This window comes from Frieseomelitta varia, unplaced genomic scaffold (genome assembly GCF_011392965.1).
Source record: "Frieseomelitta varia isolate USP_RPSP 00005682 unplaced genomic scaffold, Fvar_1.2 scaffold_64, whole genome shotgun sequence".
Lineage (NCBI taxonomy): Eukaryota > Metazoa > Arthropoda > Insecta > Hymenoptera > Apidae > Frieseomelitta > Frieseomelitta varia.
The window spans coordinates 119,336-143,924 of NW_025110412.1; the positions used below are offsets into that span (position 1 = coordinate 119,336).

Sequence of the window (24,589 nt, forward strand, 5' to 3'; positions counted from 1 at the left end):
TGCCACGTTGAGAAATTTTGTTCCAAAATTGTAATATCTTCTCAGTTTTAAGTATATTTATGTAAAACAAACGATAAACTTATTACTTCTCAATGATTTCTATCCAGTGACATCATACCGGCGAGTTCAAGAAAGAAAGTGACGAATGATTGTATACAGTTCGATCACTCGTTATGGTCCGCAATCAGTTGCCAGCGCAAGTGGTTAACTTTTTGCACTAAAATGACGTGCCACGTTGAGAAATTTTGTTCCAAAATTGTAATATCTTCTCAGTTTTAAGTATATTTAAGCAAAACAAACGATAAACTTATTACTTTTCAATAATTTCTATCCAGTGACATCATACCGGCGAGTTCAAGAAAAAAAGTGACTAATTATTGTATACAGTTCGGTCACTCGTTATGGTCGGCAATTAATTGCCAGCGCAAGTGGTCAACGTTTAACGCTTAGTGTTGCGTCGACGTGCATACATGTGACAAATTCAATGAATTCAGAGCGAAACAATTTCTTTCTTTCATTCCACCTTTCTCCGACTGAATTTGTCTCTTGGCGACACGAATTAATGCAACAGTGAAAGATTGATATTTGCGATCAGACCGCGAATTTTTGTGCGTCCGTGAGAAAATTAGAAGTGCATGTAATACCCGAAGTAACTATTATAATATTTAGTACGTGAAAGAAACGTCTGTCTAGATTAAAAATACATATGAAGTTTGCATAAAACTCTGAGTCTATCCATAGAGAATAAATAAATAGTTACATTTGTAAATTCTCTAATTAACGCCAAGTAGAGTAAGTTTTGTATTGAACTGCGTATGAGATTCGCACAAATCCTACTCTCGCGTGTAACTGTTCAATTTCATGTATCGTGCATCTTACTTCCTTTAATTTCTTTCCAACAGCTATAATGATTCTTTTGTCACGACTAAATGAATATTATTGGCGACTCTGGAAACATATTCTATTATCAAAAATGTTACAGAACTTTACCTCTGTACGAACTATAAAATAATACAACTCTTACAGCGTTAGCTTAAATAACTATATCTATGATAATATTACATCATGAGTTGTGAAATTAATTATAAACGGGCGATTCAAGTATTTTATAATCTGCAATAAACAGTGAACAAAATGTTGTAATAAATACAACGTTGTGCAAATAATCTGAACTTAATTTTATGAAACAAAGTTCATAGTATCGTTGATCATGCAACTGATTAATACTTAATGAAGTCTCAGAGAAAAAAGGACTTTTTTTCATTCGAAGGTTAATTTTTCTTGCAACTGAACATTTTCCTTCGCGTTTCACTTTGCAGAGTTAATTAACATTCAACGCCAGCTATGTACAAAGTTTCCATCATAGGGGATATTTGCATTAACTCTTCCGTTTGTCCGTGCCCTTATGCTTTTTCCAAACTAGACAACGAATACACCAGCTATACTTTGCGACTGTCACGCAGCGTTGAAAGATTAAAGATTCACTTTGTAGAATGTTGAACGCGAACGTGATATCCTTTAAATAACAAGCTTCGATAAAAGCAATTTCAAGAAGTGATCGGGAACGAGTGCAAACAAAAAAGAAAAATGAACAAACAAAACAAAACAAAACAAAAAAAAAAAAAAAACAGAAAAAAAGAACGTTTAATGTCCCTCTTTCCATTTCATTGCGATCCAATTTCAGTCATTAAAACGGAGATCAATTAACAACTGACAATATCGATATTCTACTGACACCCCGACAATATTGCTCGTTCAGATTTACGAGCCCCATTTACGCCATCGCGGATTGCCAGTCGTATTAATTTGTCAAATCGATAAAACATTCCAACTTACCACCAATTATAACATCTCTTTCTCTCCGCGTAAAAAACAAGAATGTGAAACGTTTCGAGAAAAAATGTTTTCTCCACTTTGTTCCACATTTAGATTTTTCTTTTTTTTTTAGATACACGACAAGATTTATAATCGAATTCTACTTGTGTACTTAAATTTTGTACTTATTTAGTTTTTTTTGCTTTGTACTACAATTTCCAATTGTAATTTTCGTTCAATTTTAAACAACGCTGGAAATAACATAAACAACAGTGAACAAACAGACACCTGTTTATCCTTTTATGCTACACATTTGTTCACATCGACACCCTTGACGACATATTTGATGCTTTAGTTATTGATAATTCTGATATTAAATTCACAGGTTTCGAACGCTTAATCAGTATTGTAACTTTCAACGTTACTGAATTTAAATTCTCGTAATCTTACGCACTGTGTTGCGAATAATTATAGATTGGGTTTAGGAAACTCAGCAAGAAATTATTAAAAAAATTAAAGAAAATTATTAAAAAACTCCTCCTTTTCCTTAAATTATTCAGTGACACAAAAAATTTAACAAAAATGTCAGAAATAACGCAATGCCGGACATAAAAGATTAAACATGGGACGAGTACGTATATCAAACGACCGATACACTGAACCAATGTGGCATTGGCTATTTAGATCGTTAGTGGAATCGATTGACGTGAACGTACCCTCGCTCTATCTCTCCCTATTTTCAACGGCTGATTAAATTGTGAAACGAGCATGATACGGGTCGGTTAATAGCGTGTACTGCTATAAACATAGCAGATGGTCTGAATGAAACTCCGTGGTAGCATAGAAAAGTTTGACAAAAGAATCTATTATTTTATATTAATTTCATTTTATTTTAAATTTAATTTTATAAAGTTAAAAAGTGCTTTGAAATTAATTTCCTGAAGATTTCCTAATTTTCTCAAGTTTATTAAGAGACAAATAACATGAAAATGAATATATCTTTCCAAATCGCAGAATTATATTTGACAAAAGAGAGAAATAAATAAATAACTCTTGATATAATGGCACAGACAGTGAAGGAGTAATTCTTCGTGCAAATGTAAGTCGAAAATAAAAAATAACACTGTTTTATGTAAGATGTACTGTTTTCACGAGAATGATTGAAAATTTATCAAATTTATAATTTATATTTGAATTTGGATCGGACCATATTTGAACTGAAGATTCAGTTATTTAAATTGAAGATTAAACAAAAATTATATAATATTTAACATGATGTGACAAATTACAATAACTAATGCTTGTCAAAGAAGATTGAAAAGAAAATTGTTAACCAAACGAAAACGCAAATTTACGAAATGGCACAGAGGAAATTGTAAAATAAAATTTTCTTCTTGTCAGTTTGTTAAAACTTTCGTTTTCTAAATAATACTTTTCTTTCTCTGCGGACTCTTCAAGTATATTTGACAAATTTCCAAAATTCATCACATGAGGATTTAGACGTTTCAGGATGGATTAATGTTGCTAATGCAATAAATAACAAAGTATTTGGTAAACTATTAACGCTCATATACCTACTATAAACATTGTTCTCTCTATACGTTTGAGAAATATTTCCCTTTACGCGCGATTCCGAGAAACATTCCACACATCGAAAACATTTTTCACAATTTCGTGGCTTTTGCAACCGCGCAAAGTTAAACACAGTGTATTTGCAAAACGCAGCTTCCAAACGTAGTGCAAGAAACAGTGGAACAAACACGTCGTTGGAAACTCATTGAAAACGGTGTTTAATAACGTAAAACCAGAAGCGATGTAAACCGTATTGAAAGAGTTGTTAGCTCGAAGTTTACCGGTAACTCGGTGAAATGACAGAGGAGGGGTGAAAGTAGTAACAACAATTGAGAAAGTTTAAACAAGTGGGAAGTTGCCCCCGTTTCATTATTTTAATGAAAGATCCGAGAAAGATTAACTGCAGCTATATACCAATGATACGCTGAGACACCAGGAAACAGAAATTGATGTCTCGCGATGACAAATGACTTAAAAATGTGACAAGCCTTAATTACTTGAAAATGTAAGATCACAAGTACATACATTATTATTTATCAAATGAAATATTGATGAAATGATTCGATTGAACTTCCATTAAAGTGAAACTTTTCCATAAAATCTTAGAAAAGAAAATTTCATTTTTATTTATACATTACGAAAATAGGTGTATATGTATTTATGCATTTATAAATAACTTGAAATGTAATAGTAATTTATTTATATAACGTGGGTTGCTTAGAAATGTGGCAACAATTTCAGATAAACGAAATACAAATACTAAATACATTGTCATTTTATAAACATTCTTTAAAATTATCTTGAAACATTTACAAAATCTCTATTTCTTATTTATACCAAAATCATCTTAAAATCTTCAAAAAATGGATCCAATTCATTTTGTTTCGAATGAAAAACGATATAGCATAGTGATAATATATATATATATATTTATAATTTAGAATTTAAAATTAAATGTCACAGATATATTATTATTCAGTTACTTTATACACTCTAATTACAATCATCTTGAAACTTTCAAAAAATCACAGCTAAAAATATGTACAATGAATTTAAGAATTTCACTGTGACAAATCACAAACACATTATTATTTACGAATAAATTATTCTATATTATTATTTAACAATAAAATTATCCTCTAAATTCTCATTTAAATCATCTCAGAATCTCTAGAAAAATCCATCTTTAAGTAAAAAATGCTTTAACAACCACAAATGACTTAAAAATATGTACAATGAATTTAAGAATTTCACTGTGACAACTCACAAACACATTATTATTTACTAATAAATTATTCTATATTATTATTTAACAATAAAATTGTCCCATAAATTCTCATTTAAATCATCTCAGAACCTTTAGAAAAATCCATCTTTAAGTAAAAAATGCTTTAACAACCACAAATGACTTAAAAATATGTACACTGAATTTAAGAATTTCACTGTGACAACTCACAAACACATTATTATTTACTAATAAATTAGTCTATATTATTATTTAACAATAAAATTGTCCCATAAATTCTCATTTAAATCATCTCAGAACTTTTAGAAAAATCCATCTTTAAGTAAAAAATGCTTTAACAACCACAAATGACTTAAAAATATGTACACTGAATTTAAGAATTTCACTGTGACAACTCACAAACACATTATTATTTACGAATAAATTATTCTATATTAGTATTTAACAATAAAATTGTCCCATAAATTCTCATTTAAATCATCTCAGAACCTCTAGAAAAATCCATCTTTAAGTAAAAAATGCTTTACAAAACAACCACAAATGACTTAAAAATATGTACAATGAATTTAAGAATTTCACTGTGACAAATCACAAACACATTATTATTTACTAACAAATTATTCCATGCTATTATTTTAAAATTACTCCAAAAAAAAAAAAAAAGAAAAAAATCCCTCTTGTAAACCCAAATCTCGCGATAATACACCCATAACATTTACCTTGGCGGACTTCGCCGTGAAAACTTACAAATTAACCCATTCTCAACCACTAGAGATCAATTTCCCACGCTATCGGACCAGATTCCGCGAGATTAACGCAAATTGCAAACAGGAGACGAGATTAACAGCGCGGCCAGCCCTTGCCAACGGTCCGATTGATCAAAGGTTAACAAGTCAATTGCCATCCGGGCGATGAAATTCGACGTAACGTGGATTCCACCTTCCGCCCCGAATGTTCACGAAACGTTAAACGCCCGTTGACAGGATCACCAAACAGAAATGGCGAGCGCCGGGTGTGCGGCGCAAATGGTACCACGCCGGGCGATAAAATGGATTTTCTCATCGGTTCGTGGTATCGTCTTATGGCCGATCGAAGGAAAATTCGCTTTGGCACGAGCGTCGTCGAGGTCTCTCTGTTCAAATATCATAAAGGTTCCATTATCGCGGACCGAGCGAACGTTGCCATTCGCGTTCAACGTCCTTCATGCACGCTCGTACAGGATGTCTTAGGACAGAAGGTGATCGTGTTAGGTCGTTCCGCGAGTTCGACTTCAAATTGCAGGAAAGCGTTATGAGCTCGATCAACGACTACCATTCTTCCTCCTTTTTGCATCGCTTAGCCACTTCCGCTGGCAACTGTATTGCGGACCTTAACGAGCGACACGATAATTCGTCGCTTTCTTTTTCGGACTCGTCGGCACGCTTAGAGAAGTAAATAAATTTATTTTTCGTTCTACTTAAATATAAAGATACAGATATAAATTTAAATAGAATTTAATATAATAATGAATGTAATATAAATAAAAATGTAAATATAAATTTATTTAAATACAAACTGAGCATGTTATAGACTTTAGAATATGGATAATAAATTAGTTGGATTCATGGTTCTCCGTTAAGAGTTCATAACATCACGATGTTAAACATATTTCAATTTCCTTAGATTTTATAAAAGATTGTAAGTGGAGGATAATCACGACGAATCCTTGAAATTTCTTTTCGTAGTTTCAACATTGAATGACAGATTCTGTTAAAACCTCCAGACTGAATAAAAAAATACAACGTTAACCCTCAATGGGTTATTAAAATAAAGATTCGTCAAAAATCATGGACTGATCCTTCATTCGCAAATACGAGATTTGCAATGTCGTCCTAATACTTTCGAGAATGTCTGACCAAGTCCTGCCGCTAGGAAAATAGGCGAAAATAGGCGTTTAGCCATGTTCAGCTTCTCGCCTCTGTCAGTAACTTAGCTATGCAACTTTCAGAACAGAATCGAAACGAGAGACCTTTCGAGGTTTGTTTTCAGTCAATGACGTTCGCCGTGTTGGGATTCAATTTTCTCGGAAAATGCACGGAGAAAAGAGGGACGAGGATGGCACCCTAAGCTGAAGATACAGCGAGTACACGATGCAAAATCGTGCTCCGATCCGTTCCAGAAAGAGGCTTCTGATGCTTCACGTTGATTCTTAATCTAGTTCCCCGCGACTGTGTCGTGTTGCTGCTCGTCAGACACGGCGAAAATGAGATTGCCAGAAACAATGCGTGACGAATTAAATAAAAGCTCTCAAACACTCTCATGGATTATTGAATTTCATATCTCGGTTCTACGTGATTTTCCGCGTTCGTGCTCGTTCGGCTTTTAGGCGGCCGTTTTCGTTTGAAAATTCACTTCACTGAAACGGCAGCAGCTTCGAATTTTGTTATCGTGAAAATTTCAAAATTCATCTCTTAGTTTCATTGAGTGTTGAATAATTATTAAGATAACAATATAGAAATATTTTAGTAAGCAATAGTTATTAAAATACGAGATATAATTGTTGTAAACGATAAATATTTTTTTCTCCAAGACGAACTATTACTAGCGCGAATTTTTATGCATACATGGAAAATTTGAAGAATGCACGAAACTATATATTTATTTAAAATATCCAAGATACCTGTTACAATATTATAATAGGTAAAATATTAATCATTGCAATTTTATCATAAACTGTACTATTCAATGCAAAACAAAAAAAAACGCACATTAATATTCTACATTAAAAAATAACTCAGACTGCGCTGGCAGAAACTATATAAAATTTAATATATTACAATATATTATTATATAATATTATATAATAATAATATTATTATATTATAATAATTATTATTAATATTTAATATTAATATTATATAATAATAATATTATAATAATATTATTATAATATTTAAGATAATTATTATTATATAATATTATATTATTGTATAATATTTTAATATTGTAATATTTGCAATATTGCGGACAATCTCGAAACAACTTCAGTACACAAATATAAATTATTATCATTAATATTTAATATTAATATTATATAATAATAATATTATTATAATATTATAATAATTATTATATAATTATTATTAATATTATAATAATATAATAGTTGTTATTATATAATAATAATAATATTATTATATAATATTATATTATTGTACAATATTTTAATATTGTAATATTTGCAATATTGCGGACAATCTCGAAACAACTTCAGCACACAAATATAAAAAAATATTGAACATTTAAAAATATAATTGACTTCTGTCACTTGACCTCTTGCATTCAACCAATTGCATTCATACAATTCGAACCTACGTAGGTCCCTTGCAGCTACCAAAGGCAACCGAGGCCAACCTAATCCTCCTTCATTAGCGAACGCCGAGCAAATGACAACCGAATGACACAAACAACCAACCAGTAGCCCGCTGGAACAGTTGGAACGAAAATTCGGGATGCTGCATATACGATCGACGTATGCGTTCGAGAATTCCGAGTGCAGTACACGTACGCACGAACGTATACTCGGGCATTTTCATTTCGCGCCAAACGCGCCGAGAGAGAAAAACAAAAACGATAATTGATCGTTAGGGACTAATCAAGAGTTTCTGCTTTGGTGGATGAGACACGCTTGATGCCAATTACACCAATGCCTCGACCTTTCGTTTTCGGCATCCGAGGACACGGCGTGTTTGAAATAATGATCGGTATACTTCGGTCAAACGATCCACGTGACAATGATTCTACGAATCGGGGCTCTTGTCAGATTAAAATTCACATCTTGACAACGTGTTTGGCTAATTGGCTGAAACTGACGTTCGGAATTCCGGAAGCGGCTGACTTTGGAAAGTGACGAATGCAGGGTGATTCTGGAGAATTTTTGAAATCTTTGGAAGTTGGAATTAATGGCAATAACATTGAAAATGTTAACGAAAGTTGGTGCTCAAGGAACCTTATTATATAAGCTCCTTATTATATATAATATTAAATTATTATATGTTTTATATTATATATATTATATATATTTATATTTATATTATATATATATTATATATATATTATCCTTGTTCTTATTATATATAATATTAAATTATTGTATGTTTTATATATATATTATATATTATATTATATATATATTATATATATATTATCCTTGTCCTTATTATATATAATATTAAATTATTGTATGTTTTATATATATATTATATATATATTATCCTTATCCTTATTATATATAATATTAAATTATTATATGTTTTATATATATATAATATATATATTATCCTTGTCCTTATTATATATAATATTAAATTATTATATGTTTTAGAATTTCTTCATAAAACATCTGCCACGTTTGCAATGTACGTGAGTGGTAAATCAAAGCGGGAATTAACGAAGACAGGATTATATTATTCAAAATAGAAGAAGAAATTATTAAGATTTCACCGTCTGCCTAATTGGCACAGTACCGAGTAATTATTCTGAATGCAACCGCTGTAACAGGCGAATTGTTAATTGATTTTAAACGCGTTTGTTTCCAAGCGCGTCGTGATATTTCTGTTTGAATCACGGTGAAACAAACTCCGCGATACGGGCCTACAAAACGTTCCACGATGGAAACGTACCATTTGCCTCGGAAATTCAGATCGTCACGCAAAAAAAGAATAGCCGCTGCCATTTCCGTCGGAAAGTAACGTGCAGCTAACTGAACGACTTCTTGCTCCGCTCCTGAATGGAAGAAACAGGATATACCGATTTAAGAATTCAGAAATTGTCAGACGTTTTCATTTGTTGAGAAACAGCGTACGAACTTGTTATTTTTCCCTTTAAAATCGCTTTCTTTCCTTGTCCCTCCTCTACTTTTTTTCTTCCTGTTTTTTTTTTTCTTTTTTTTTTGCTTTTTTAATAGAAACCAGACGCCGCGTTTCTACTCCAATAATTCTCTTTGTTGTTGTACCGCAAAAAGGCGGGCAAAAATGTTCCGTAACGAAGATCGATAATGCGATATGAGGTTCTTACATGCACGCCAAAGAAATTCTCTATCGACAAACGGTACAGGCGTTTTCCAGCAATGCGCGGTGTAATTGGAAAAATCGCGGGATCTTATTTTTGCATTTAAGAGAAAAAAAAAAAGAAAAGAAAAGAAGAGAAAAGAAAGAAAACGGGATAAAACACTGAAACGCGCGGGACATTTATTTTTATATTTCTCGTACAGACCCGGGTTTCCCGATTCAGAATCTCTTGCAGTTCTTTTTCTTTTTTTTTCTTTGGAGGAAATGACGGAATACAAATAGAGTTGGGTCTGAAGATAATTCGTGAGAAATGTGACAAATCCATTTCTGTGGATTTTCTGTGTCTGATGTTCCTTTGTAGGTGGAAGGGAATGTTGCGTCTTCATTTAAATTTTAAATTTAATCAGAGAAATTCTTTAATCTATTAAAGAGCAACGTTTTACATTATCAAATCCAATTTTTCAATAAGGAAATCCCAAGGACTTGCCTGATATTTTCTCGTCTCTTGCTTAGAATCTATAATTTTGTGAATTTTATGAAGCTAAAAATTATGAATCAAAGTGATTTATAATCTATGTTTCATACCTATTTACATAATTTTATGAAATCTGGCGAAATTGAAGTATTTGAAGAAATTGATTCTATGAAATTTAAAGGAATTGACGCGTTTGTCACGATAAATTATTTCTCAATGGGTCAATAGGTCAAACTGCCTAAAACTGGAAATTACGAATCGATTTAATTTATACTTATAATTCATTATATATAATTTTATATGAAATTTTATGAAATTCAAAGAAACTGAAGCTTGTAATATCGATCCTTAACGGATCAAGCTACAATTTTGAAGGAATTATCATGATAGGTTATTGTTTGCTCCTTAATAGATTAAAATATTCTTACAACGAATAGTTTTATCGGATGTAATATCTGTAGCACCACGTTTTTACCTACATTTCTCTTGGAATATTTTCCCGATTCTTCTAACCGTTCGAAAGAGAAATGCACGCACAACTCTGGATTCGCAGTTACGCGACAGAGGCTGTCAAGTGAGGAAGGCTGTTTATATGAATGGACATTTTAAAAGTTATGAGAGCCCTCGCTCATGGTCCTCGAGAATATGCGAACATATACTTTTGCTCATGGCAGTACAGTATGTTACGCGACGCAGTAAATCTTTGTTCTTTCTATAAAGCTCCTCGCTTTTGAGAAACGGCAGTAAAAATTTCTCGATTTCCCGTTTTGGGAAGAATTACGTGTACACGTGTTTCCATTTTCAATGAATTCCCGAGTTTAATTCATAAAAAAACTGCAGTCTTTAGCCTAAAGAGTTAGGATCACTTATGATTTTTAATATTCATTGTACTTTTGGTAAAAATCTTAAGATCTGAATGTAATTTGACAGTTTTTACCAGCTATTAAAATATATAATGCATTTAAAATATATTTTACATGCAATAGTATAAATTTTGTTTGCGATATTTTATCATGTTTTTTTACTTTTAGATGACTCAAAACTATTGTAAACAATATGTCTGCTTAATTAATTACCAAAATGCGGAATTTTATGTATTTATAGAAAATTGCAAATTGAGAAGATGTATATATTTAAAATATATTTTACATGCAATAGTATAAATTTTGTTTGCGATATTTTATCATGTTTTTTTTACTTTCAGATGACTCAAAACTATTCTAAACAGTACGTCTGCTTAACTAATTACCAAAATGCGGATTTTATGTATTTATAGAAAATTGCAAATTGAGAAGATGTATATATTTAAAATATATTTTACATGCAATAGTATAAATTTTGTTTGCGATATTTTATCATGTTTTTTTTACTTTTAGATGACTCAAAACTATTGTAAACAATATGTCTGCTTAACTAATTACCAAAATGCGGATTTTATGTATTTATAGAAAATTGCAAATTGAGAAGATGCATATATCTAAAATATATTTTACATGCAATAGTATAAATTTTGTTTGCGATATTTTATCATGTTTTTTTATTTTCAGATGACCCAAAACTATTCTAGACAGTACGTCTGCTTAACTACTAATTACCAAAATGCAGAATTTTATGTATTTATAGAAAATTGCAAATTGAGAAGATGTATATATGCATATAAAAAAAATACCTATATAAAATGTCCAAAGTAGAGTATGTTGAAATAAAACAAATTTTGTTTAGATTCCATTTCGTTAGTGATGTTCATCATTTAAAATTAATACTCTAACACAAAAATTCACTCGCTATCGCTCACGTAATAAACACCTAATAATCAAACGTTAACGATCGAAATATTACGTATAACAACATATCAATCATTGACACGTACGCGTAAAGATACAATAATAATTTAGTAAAATCATTAATGCGTACAAAGTAAATTTTGTTTGGACATCACAAAATTTATCAAGAATGCGAGATGTTGAAATTGTGAATGGCCCTAATTTTTCAACACGGAGACTGTACCGTGAATTAAAAAAGATAAACGACAAAATATTCAAAGTAAAAAAGAGAAACTTGTATATTATTCTAAGTGCGACCTACGCTTTTCCCTTGGCACATTACCATTCATCCATTTTAATTTCTGTTATCTTTTTTTATTTCATACTCTTGCACAACTGAATTAATACGCGGTCGAAACGTTGCTCGCGCATAACCGAGCACGCGGTGATTTTTCGTGAAAGGATAAGAAAAATATCCGGAACGAAATGTTTTCGCTCGAAGCTCAGTTTCCAGGGAAATTAAACTCTGAAGGTTTGTTCAGTGCGTGTGAATTTGACTAATTGTCAGCGTAAGTAAACGAACAATTAATAAAGAGTTATTCTCTGTGGAAAAAATATGGGGAAAAATGAAGAGTGCGATTTTTCTATTTGATGCTTCGTTTCGAAGAGACTAGAACTCGAAACGTGTTGAATTAAAAATCAGTTTGACACACGAGCAGTTGATTTCCAATACTTCTTAATAACAATCAAATTTAAATGTACGCAGTTGATTTATAATATCCTGCTTTTAATATCCGATGTTTTATTAATTTTTAATAATGTTCGAATTTAATTTGCCTCCGAAACGAAGAATGAAAAAATTTCTATTTTCATATATGAAATATAACTTATTGTCAAATCATTCATTTATGCCCAGAATCAACCACATACAAATTTTCGAATTGGACAAAAAGATTCGATTCCACAATTTCTCGTTACATTTTCATGGAAAATGCAAAATTTTATGATATACTACCAAGGTTACGTAAAGTAGATTCTGCATAAAAAAAAAAAGAAAATAAATCTTGAGAAAATCGAGTTCAGAAATTTATCAAGTACATTCGAATTTAGCTGATTCTAGACTCGAAAGGAAAAAAAAAAAATGTTCCACGTGCAAAAATAAATAAATACGAAATTGAAACATTCGAAGAGTGGTGTTTCCCAACAATATTTCCCAACCATTTTCCATTCTGAAAAATAACAAACTCGCATAGAGATCCACAAATTTATCGACGATAAATTTCACACGTAGAAAATTACAAATTCAGTTGGAAGACTGCAATTATCGCGTGTACGTAGCTGCGGACGAGGGAAGGCACCAAGCATCCTGATTCGAACAACATAAAATAGCAACGGGAATCGAGCACAGGGTCGTTGGTGATATTTCACCGTCGAATCGATGATAAATTCTGTTCGCCGGATGGCGGCGCCATTTTATTGAAATCCGGCCGCTGAGGATATCACCGACGAGCGGCGTGTACCGAGAGCATAATCTCGCGGCCGAGAAATTTTCTAATCCGCGAAAGGCGCTGAAAATTCCACGCCGCGTAATTCCATTTATTGGAATTCGAGCGTGAAAAGATCAACAAAAAGGACCCCTCGACGGGAAAATAGAACAGACCTCTCTCTCTCTCTCTCTCTCTCTCTCTTTATCGTACGTTCCACCCCCCTCTCAGCTCCCTCTCGATAAAACTGACCCACATTCGATCGGTGGGAAACGAGTCTTCGAGTGCATCATCGAGGCATACCGAGCACTTATTCGAAAGACGAGAGGATGACACGAGGCTGAGTTGCGAGTTTCGATTTGAGGTCGTGCACTCTCCTACCGCCGTCGGGGTGGCGGCGAAGAGAGAGAAGAAAAAAAGAAGGCGAGCGGAGAGAAAGGAAAGAAAGGAGGGAAAAAAAAAAAAGAAGGGAGAGAAGAAAGAGGAACGAGAAAAGAGAGGAGAGGTGGGCGGGGACAGGGGTGAAAAGAAGAAACGAGAACTCCTGGAGCAGTAATCACGATTAATTAAAGGCTTTAAGCTAAACTCGAGTTCTTACGCTTTCTAGGCCCTTTATGACACTTTCAATGGCTGGCACGCCTTAAGGCCGCCTTCCGCGAGATTCTTTGTGAATTACCCGGTATCATTGTTTATCGAAATCCCAGCGATAATTATCGATAACCACCCCCCGAGTCGCGCGGCCTTTATTAACGAATAACCAACCCTCTGTCGGCTGTGATTTGTCGCTGCATTGCGAGATTCGTGCTTACGATTTGCCGTTAGCGGGAAGTAGGATTCATTGCGATAATTAGCTTGGTGAAAACGTGAGGGAAAACGCGCCTTCTCGCACCTCGAATACGATTCAAAGCGAATATTGTACGAAACGAGTGCTAGCGAATGTTACGAAAACGAACAACAGCGTTGTTTCAGATTCGCATTTTTCTTTTTTTTTTTCTTTTTTTTATTTCTTGGAGAAATAAATTTTTCTGTCGATATTTTTGCCAATCATACGATTTGCTGTCATAAGTTCCAGAACACGATCAATAATAGAAAAATGTCTTTTCGCTGCATTTTGCAAGTATGGAAAGTCTTTAAAGTTTTCATTATCGCCAAAAATTATTTGTTGTGTGAAAAAATGTTGTAAGATAAAGTATTATCTTTTAGAATGTGTCTTTCCACGAGAACAAACATGTTTGTCGAGGAGCAACAGTGATTACCAGCATTATTTCATCCGAGGCAAACAAAATGAACTCGAATACCAATTAATAACGTAACTTTAAGTCGATTTTTCTCCGTTTCGTTCATCGTCGAGCAATGGATTTTATCCTTTCATATTTCCAATAGTTTTCGAAGCCATGCACACGTACACAGCTACAATAATTCTGTTATCCCTTTTCAAATTCTAAAAGTCTCTTTAAACGTGACTTCGAAATTTATTGTCGGTAAACGCGCAGAGCTGATATTTTTATGTACTTTGTGCATATAACTGGGAAGGGAGGGAAGGGGAAAGTATAAATTCAACAGTTGTCGAGCCAAATCGTGTTTCGTTTACACGCACGTCGATTTTCATTAAGCCACGTCCACAATTTCCAGCGCGGCGCATGGAATTTCAAATTTTTCCACGCTCAAGCGCCGAAACGCTTTGTAAAAACACCGCTACGGATATCAGATATTCAATTTGACGGTGTATTTTCTCGGTAATAATCGTGGCAAGTTTCCCCAATCGGTCGCTGAAAGTCTGAATTCTACAGAGGGTCGCAAGTCGCTTTAAATTCTATCGAACATGGCAATTGATGTATAATTCAATGAATTGAAATCGGCCGAATAGTTCGAGCGACAATTCAATATTTAATAAATGTTCGGCTGACGAGGAGAATCAATCGTCAATGATCGAGAATATGGCCAAGAATTAATTATTTATAAAATTTATTTATAAAAATTATTTATAAAACTTTATTGCAGGAATTAATCGTACGTAAGAAGCATTATTAATGTGTAATTTAATGACGATATTCCTAAGCATTGCACGCGGACAAAGTACTGCCTTAGTTATAATAAAATTGAAAAGAGATCATTAATTGAATAATTGAGGATAACGGAGAATTTATTTTAATGTGCAAAAAGTATAAAATGTATTCTATAGCTATGTATCAACACGCTTGATTATAAAAATTGTAAAATGTAATTTAATTTATTGGCGATGAAAGTGACACAATTACAGAACTGCGATTTTTATTGCTACGAGAATTTTGCAGAGCAATCCTCGATCAATTACGAAAATTCATAATTCACTTTGACAATAGTTTCATAATAGTTAGACAATAATTGCAGCGGTGGAGAAGAGAAAGTTTAATAATAGGAACACTATGAGTGACAATAATCTACTAAATATTATAGTCTATGTGATATACTTTTCATTTTCTTAAATCTCTTTTTATTCGTCGACACATGCATCACTATTTTTAATTCATGTGACACTGTCGTATCATTTATAAACATGTCTTGAATTTTATTCTATCTCCTATTAATAAGACGAGATTTATATTATTTCGAATATCATAGCTTCTTTGATTAATAATAAATTAGATTCAAAAGTTGAGGGAAACTTACTGCTGAGAAACATTTTTTTTTTTAAGTTACTCGCAAACAAATTAATTATTTTTACACTTTACAAGCTCATACATACCTAACAGATAATCTAACAGAATTCTATTTACAGAGACTGCTTGTTTCCCGAAATATCTGTACATTTTCTGGACAAGTATTTCGACTGTCCATCTTGCGAATGCACAGTTTAACGTCTAGACTACTTGCAAGTAGTACAAACAGAAAACAAGTCATTTCCCAATAAGATACACGATATGTTAACTAGACTTGATTTTTATAAAATAGAAATTCTTTATAAATCTAATAAAATTCTCTGTAAATTCTTTATAAATCTAATAAAAATCTTTTATAAATCTAATAAAATTTATATAAACTTAGCAAAATTTTCTTGTAGTATCGTACTTAAAATTTGAAGTGATATTCGCCAACATTGACAACGTCATCGGCGAGAATCAAGAATGCATCGCGTAAAGTACGTCGTTGGCATAATTTGAACTTCTCTCTCCCCTAATTATAGGGAACCCTCGATATTTTTACTAAAGGGAGCAATATTTTTAGTTGCGCACGTGCACAGACGTATTAAATTGAAACATAATGGCCATCTCCAGTGAGATATTCATTGAACCGAATTTTAGTCGAGCACACGTATATTTCACGTATCCAGAAAATCGATCTCCCCGAGAACAAAGGCTAATACACGTACGATCTTATTCTACTTTTTCCCTTTTGTGTAATTGCTGCGGGAATAATTTGGTCGCTGACGGTCGACGAGGAGAAGCATATTCTCGTTGTCGGTGGTGGTTAAGCATGGTCAAACTACTAGACACGAAAATTCATAATCACTTTTGAGCGCGTAAGCGAAACAACAAAGCATCGATGGAAAATCATACGTGCCAGATATTATCAGAAAATACTACATTTTTGGATATTTTACGTGTCCTTTTATACTATCTGCAACTTTCAATTCCAATCCATACAAATAAATATTCTCTGAAAATAATTAAAAAAAAAAAAAAAAAAAAAAAAAAAAAAAAAAAAAAAAAAAGAAAAAAACGTGCCAACAAACACACAAGATATATACTCCCTTTTGAATGCTGTAGCCTCCAAAAATCTAACCTACCACCCACCGATTGTCGTTAAGGGACATACGTGTATGTGTGTGTATATATGTATATATATATGTATGTATATATATTTATATGTATATATATATATATATAAAATACACATATAAAATATACATACCCATTGTAATTTATGCTCGGCCAATGCGCAGCGCCTCGTTCCTTTTTCTTCATGCTCGTTCTCCACACTCGTCTCTCTAGACTTACATATTTATATATACATTTCTATTTACTATTCACTTTCACTTACCCTTCTCGATCCCACTCTACATATTATATATTTATAATATATATATATATATATATATGTATGTATGCATACTTTTTTGTACATGTGTATATATTGTTATACATGTATAATTCTATACAAATATATACATATGTACATACGTGTGTTGATATATATATATATATATAAAATTTCATAACTCCCGCACGCGAATGAGAAACGCTTCGCTGCCATTGGCCATTTGGTAAAAGGAGGGGGTGGAGCCAGCTTTTAGCGGTGCTTACTTTTTTTCTGATTTTTATTTAAAACGCTGGTTTACTTTTTTTTCCACGTTCGTTCGTTGTGTAAGGAAGTTGAACGCAAATTCAACGTTGCGCCGGAGTGACGGACCGCGGTGAAAAGATGGATAGATGTCATTGAGAGGAAACGAAAAAAAAAAGAAAAGAAAAGAAAGAAAGAAAGAAAACACGAAAAGAAAAAAAAACAACAGAAGTGTGCGTAGCTTTTTTTTTTTTAATGGACAACGAACGTCGGCAGGTTATCGCTTCCGCCTTCTCTTGCGTTCTTCTCGTTGCCTAGTCGAGTTCTCGCCCCGACGGAGGAATGAAAACACGGAGAAAAACAGAAACAGTTCGGGGAAAAGTCCAAAACGTGAAAACGAAACGGAGTGGAGAGAACAGACATGAGAATATGCAGACAGGACGGAAAGAGATGGACAAACAAACGTAACGACGGAAAAGAAAGAGCGAGAGATAGAAAGACAGACAGAGGAAAATTGACGGAGAGAGAAAGAGAGAGAGGGAGAGAGAGAGAGAGAGAGAGTGAGAAAGAAAGAATGAGTGGGAGAGAAAGAGATACCAATAGAAAGAAAAGAAAAAAAGAAAAATTAACATCGAGAGTGTGATATACAATTCTTTTCCATATGATAATTCGAGAAAGAGAGAGCGAGAGATTGAGAGAAAGAAAGAGAGAGAGAGAGAGAGAGAGAGAAAGGAAAAAACAAAGAAAAAAAAAGTTACCTTACTGACGTACGCACGCACGCACGCGCGCACGTGACAGAGTGCTTCGAAGATGTCGAACATGATGATCGTTCGGTAGTGACCGTGAAACGTGTTGCTTTGTTCTCTTTGCGCAGGTGAGTTGAGATTATCTGAGTCACCATTCGATCTCTGAGAGATTACATTTGCGCGGGGGAAGCGAGGGAACTAGGGGAGGCCAGCCGCTCAAAAAAAAAAAAAAATATATATATATATATACAAAAAATATAACAAAAAATAAAACAAAACAAAAAAACAAAAAAAAAAAAAAAAAAAAATAAAAAAAAAAAAAAAAAAAAAATAGAACCCAGGCAGAAATTTGTTTCACTATCGTTAAATTACATTAGACGATAAATTATGAATATTTCCTATATTTTTGTATACTATAGACTTTAGTACCACGAGCGCATAAAGATCGACAATTAAAAATAACGCTATTTACGCTATTCCCAACATTTGTCGCAAATGTCTAGCTAAATTAAAAATAGCTGGGAAAATTTGCCCATATTCTTCGTAAAACGTTCATCTACGTTGCGAGGAGGAGCTATTACAAGCTCATTGTTCCGCGGTCAATTCAAAATTACTGTTGTGCACGGTATATTAAACATTCATCAACGAAACGACGCGTTTATATAACTTAAAAGAATAAATTAGTCGAGCCGCGCACGTGAATGGATATTCAAACGAAACTTTTTTCCCGAAGATTGCATTGTCTTAGAATGAGCTGGGAAATATATTACTAAAAAGATACAGTTTCGTCGGGAGAGCTGCTCGTTTAGTTCCGGCACACGTCAAACGCTATTTAACTGGTTTTGCATTTTCGCCAAAGATTTTATAATGAAATCCACGAGACGGATATTAAAGTGTGATTTAATTAATCCCCTGCTATTCTGGCATCTTTGAAGCTATTCGACAGAGAGAACGTGACGAAATTAAACATTGTACAATTCCATTGTTGCGCTTCAATTTAAACGTCTCGGGTTCAATTGGCCGACAATAATAAATTGAAGAAAAAAACAAACAAAATGGAAGATAAAATAGCAACGCAGATGATACAAGCATAACATCCTATTTCAAATGTTGATTTCGCGAAAATTACGATTCTGCGACTTTTCATTTCACCCCGAGTGCAAGAATTTCCTTCAGCCTTCGTTCGTGCTCTCATCGAGGAAAGGAAATAGAGGAAATTGATCGGATTAATATGTTCGTCGATGAGCGAATTACCAAGTGGAAATTTCAACGCCGGCCGAGGCAAAAAAAAAAAAAAAGAAAAAAAAAATTAGCTCGTTTATGATCCGCTTGATGACGATAGTATTGAATTACGCCCGGAAGAAGTGACGAGAGGAAGAAGGAGAGATGGGAGCGAGCGGAAGAAATAAGAGTGCCGAACGAGAGAGGTTGAATAAATCAATGGATTTAAAAGATTACGAGCTTCTTAGAAAGGATCGGCACGGCATCCATTCATTCATGAATCCGCCCGCGCGTTCTTCGTACCCGTTGCCGTGCATCCCCCTCGCTGAATTTAACAATAATTTATTTGCGACATCGAAGGAAGGCGGCCATTGAATTGCAAACGCCGAAAGCGGCGACAAAGGTGTGAAATGAAGAGCAACGAGGGACAGTGGTACGAGATCAAACGAGACTCGGCAAGAAATAAAGGAGAAGGCACGGACGGAGGCGAGGCAAACCGGAGGAATTTAGATCGAGCAATTTCGAAATCGCGCTGCCGGGCAAATAATTGAACGGACGTTTGAAAAATCGATCGAGGATAGGATGGAAGTGAAGGTGGAAAAAATCGAAGGAAACACGCTAAACGACGCTGTAGATCGCAATCGAGAAATCGAATCGAATCGAATCGAGGGAAAATGAAAAATTGACGGCAAATGGAGCTGGATCCCGGCGAAGAGATAAATTTTCTGGACGTTCGAATTTTTATCAGTACATAAATTCCTGTGAAAACGCGTGGCGCGTGTTTTTTTTTTTTTTTTTTTTTTTTTTTTTTTGAGGAAGTTTATAATCGCAGAAAATTGCTGTGTACGCTGCGAATCGGTGAAATTAAAGTGACAGCTGACGACATTATTAGAATTAATGGGGAAGTAAATGTTCCTTTGTGTTAATGCGTGCGAAATAATTATTATTATACGCGTGAAATGAAACGAAAGAGGGATTATATTTAATTTTTAAGCCGAACAGCTGCGAGAAGCATATCCAAAGTTTGAATTTTTATTAATTTTTATTATCCCTCTGAAAACGTGTGGTGAAGACAATTTTGTGAAGGCAGGTGTCTCTCTATGGACTTCAGAAATTATCATGAACATTCACATTGTTTAATTGGAATGATCAAAGTGAATTGAAACGAATTAGAACAATTAAAAGTAAGTTAAAGGCTGGAAAACTTTATATTTTTCACAAAGATATACACTCTAGTTCAAAAGTTAATACACATAAGAATAATACTGTTTCGATTAATGATAACATTAACAATATAGCATTAATAATGAGAATATAATAACTTCGAGAATATAATAACTTTTTAAATGATACACGAGCATAAAATATTTATTTACATGGAAACCGCAATATTTATATATTTGAGCGAAAGTTGTACACTATAATAATTGTTACGTATGCATAAATCACTATCGTCCAATTTCAAAGTCAATTCGTTCCAATTTCCAAATGCCAAAAAATTCCGGGAAACATTGTAATCGAAGAACAGTGAAGAAGTGTATTCTCCGTAATAAGCGCTAGATATGTTGCTTCAATTCTAGAGGGAAATTCCGAAGGCTGCCGCAACGTCCAACAGCTGTTACTCCTGTTTGAAAGACGCTTGCTACTTAATAGGCTTCGACTGATCAAATTATCTCCGCAATAAAGCATCGTAGTTAACGACCACGTAAGTAGAGTCGACACTGATTAAACACGTAAACATGAAAAATTGGATATATATATCGTGCCGGGGGCGAGGAGAAAAGAGTTAAAATATGCGGAGCGAGAGGTCATCGGAGCGTTTCGACGTCGCCGCCAATAATTACGCAATTACGACAAATATTTAGTCCAAAATAACTCTCTCTTCGGTTCATCAACCGCGGCGAGAGAAAAGGACGGGGCAAAAAAGAAAAACGCAGAAGGATGGCGATCGATCGGCTTTAATCATCATTAATTAAACAGTTTCGCGCGTAGTTTAAACATTCATCGTTGAATAAATTGAAACGTGAATTATTGATCGTGTAATCTACCGGGGAAACGGAAACGCAGCTGACAACGCCAACAGGGAAATAAAAAAACAACGGGACGATAAATTTTTTTACTCTGAGAGGGACGTAGAGAGCAAACAGAAGGGAATAAATGATAAAGGACGAACGAACGCAAGGAAACCGCGATTTCGACGGTCGTTGGATCGCAAGGAAGGAGCGTAGACGATGACAACAAACTCGAGAACGTATCAAAAAAAAGCTTCTGAAATCCGTAATCGTCACGAGATTCGCCAAACAACGGCGAAAGAAGTCCACGGGAACGGTTCTCAAAGGATTATACAATCTTCCGCAAATTACGTGACAGTAATTAAACTGAACCGAAAAGGAAAAAAAAAGAGGGGCGAACGTTCGACTCGATCGACTTTCGGTCGAAGCTCAATTTGTTCTCAATTCAACGGCCACGAAAGGCAGCGTTCGAGCTGAGCCGGGAGAGAGGGAGAGAGAGAGAGAGAGAGAGAGAGAAAGAAAAAAAAGGCCGCGGAGAAACTGACAGAAAAGGTTCGAGATGCACGAGACGCATCGAGATTCTCAGGCGTGATGGGAAATTGCCGTCGCATATACGCCGCTCGCACGCTCAGTCAAACTACCCTCCCTAACGCGACGCAGGGAGGAAGCGAGCGAGGCGAGCGTACCATCAAAACAAACTACGGATCAAAACACAGGGGAACGCGATCAACGCGAACATACAACGCGAACGAGAGTCAAACGAGTCGAACGAGAACGCGCACCGGACGTGCGTCGTTCGTTTCTCGACAGAATGTACAATCTTGGAAACGTCGCGTTAAAAAAACGAAGAACGAAAGAAAGAGAGATACCTGGGGATGATACATCGAGGTGGTCTTGCCATCTGTTCGGATGCTGGGAGGTGTAGTGGCGTTGGCGGTCGGCAGATTCCTCGGATTCATCGCGATCTCGGGGCCAGGGTGAATCTTCCTGATTCCCTGGGTACCGGCGGACGGACCCATGGTCGGGGCCTTCACCATCGTTGGCCGCACCCCGTGTGTGTGTGTGTGTATGTATATATGTGTGTATGTATGTATGCGTGTGTGTGTGTGTGTGCTCGTTTCCTCGCGAACGGTGGTAGGTATCCACGCGAAGGAAGAGGAGATCAAGGCAAAGGCAAGCACGCACGCACCGAGCTGGCAAGCAGAGACGAGCAGAAGCAAAATCACACTGGCTGCTGCCGCCGGTTCTATCGATCTGTCCTCTCTCTCTCTCTCGTTGTTTTCCCGTTCGTTTCAAACGGGCGGCAGAAGACAAACTCGTGGACAAACGGGAGGAGAAACGAGAAACTGTCCCTGGTCCTGACGATTGGACCCGAGGAGGACCCGTAACGGTGGCACTCACCACCCAGCGTCCTCGTCGACTATCACCACCGTCCGCCGTTCCCTCCCTCGAACGTACATCGTCTCGTTCTGCCGACCTACCCCGACCTCCTAGCCACGACGCCAGCGCCGCCACACTCGGGGAAACTGTGCTAGACCCTCCGTCGACGAGAGAGGTCTCATCGCGGAACGAAGGGTGGCGGGTTGCATGCCCGTCGTCGGGCACAGTTTCATCCCACCGTTTAACGAATGGATGTTTTTCTTTTTTCTTTTTTTTGGGGGAGGGAGAAGGGGGGAACGTTTTTGTTAATCCGGAAGACGAGACAGAGACTCGGCGTAATTTTTTTAAACTGGGAGCGCGATATTAACCAAAGGACATGCACAACGAATTGGTAATTGGAAATGAATGATTTATGCGACACGTGAATCAATTATTTTAAGCATCTTGGATTGTTTGTATGTTGATCTTTGGGCAAACTGTTAATCCATTTCCAGCGATGGTCGTATGAAGTACAAACTAAACACTCGAACCTCTCCTCGGTACGATCTATCGACTAAAGTGGATAGTCACTCCGAGTACATATCGTACTCGAATTAATAACGTATTCTTTTTCGAAATTTTTTTCTGTTTTTTTTTCTTGTTTTTCAATGCCTTTTGTAGCTTATAACTGTCAGTTATTTTGCAGAAAAGCGCAAATTAAATTTGAAGCGTAATGCAAAGTCGGTTGTTAGATATCTTCGATGTGAAAGTTGATACTTAATACACGAGTAGTATACAGAATTGTGACGTCTGAGGCGGATTATTTCAGTGGAATATCTCAGCGGTTATTGGATAATAAAGATAATCGCACTAAACTTGCTTAATGAAAGAACACGCAATACGATGTTGATGGTTTTTCTTTCTCATGGGTGAAGGATATATGCGCAAAGTTCAACTTTGTTTCTTTTTGAATGGGAACGTATCATTTTTGATGCATCAACAAGTCGATCTCTGCATTTCTTACAGAAAAGTAAATAACTTATTTTTATTGAGAAACCTTTTAGCTTAGTACTAGGTATTTTAACTTTAATTTTATAAAATTTCCAAGGGACCACACCATTGGCATTCTCGCGTTTATGCTGTCGTCGTCGTTCATACGATAGATCTTACGACACAGTAAAATCAAAATATCTACTAAACTTAAACTAATGGTTCTTCGATACACTTGACATCAAGTTTCATAATATATTACAATAACAACCATATATAGCAACATAATATAACAATCATAACGTAATAAAGACAATTTCGAGCGAAATTCAAACTGTATTGCTTTGCTCTCTCACCAAAGATACATTAGAAACGTATTATACACACTCGTAACATTTTACGTTACGAAACTAATTAGACTAAATAACAGGATACACAATATTAGTATGATATTTATAAACGTAACAGCGACAGAAAAATCCGACACGAAGGATTTAACCACTTCTTTCATCCCCGAACGTGAACGTGTTCGCAATTTTCACCATTCGGCTTTCAGCTTTGGTCTTTGCTGCGATTTAATGCATTTCTTTTTCGCCCC

General features: G+C 34.8%; 1 protein-coding gene across 1 annotated transcript in view; it reads right to left on the reverse strand.

The window, feature by feature from the left end:
* Positions 1 to 22,707, reverse strand: part of LOC122534788 — a 62,623-nt gene extending 39,916 nt beyond the window's left edge. The window contains exon 1 of the mRNA XM_043665758.1: positions 22,512 to 22,707. Coding sequence (XP_043521693.1) covers positions 22,512 to 22,679 — 168 coding nt within the window. The 5' untranslated portion in view covers positions 22,680 to 22,707. The remainder of the gene's footprint in view (positions 1 to 22,511) is intronic.
* Positions 22,708 to 24,589: the final 1,882 nt, after the last annotated feature.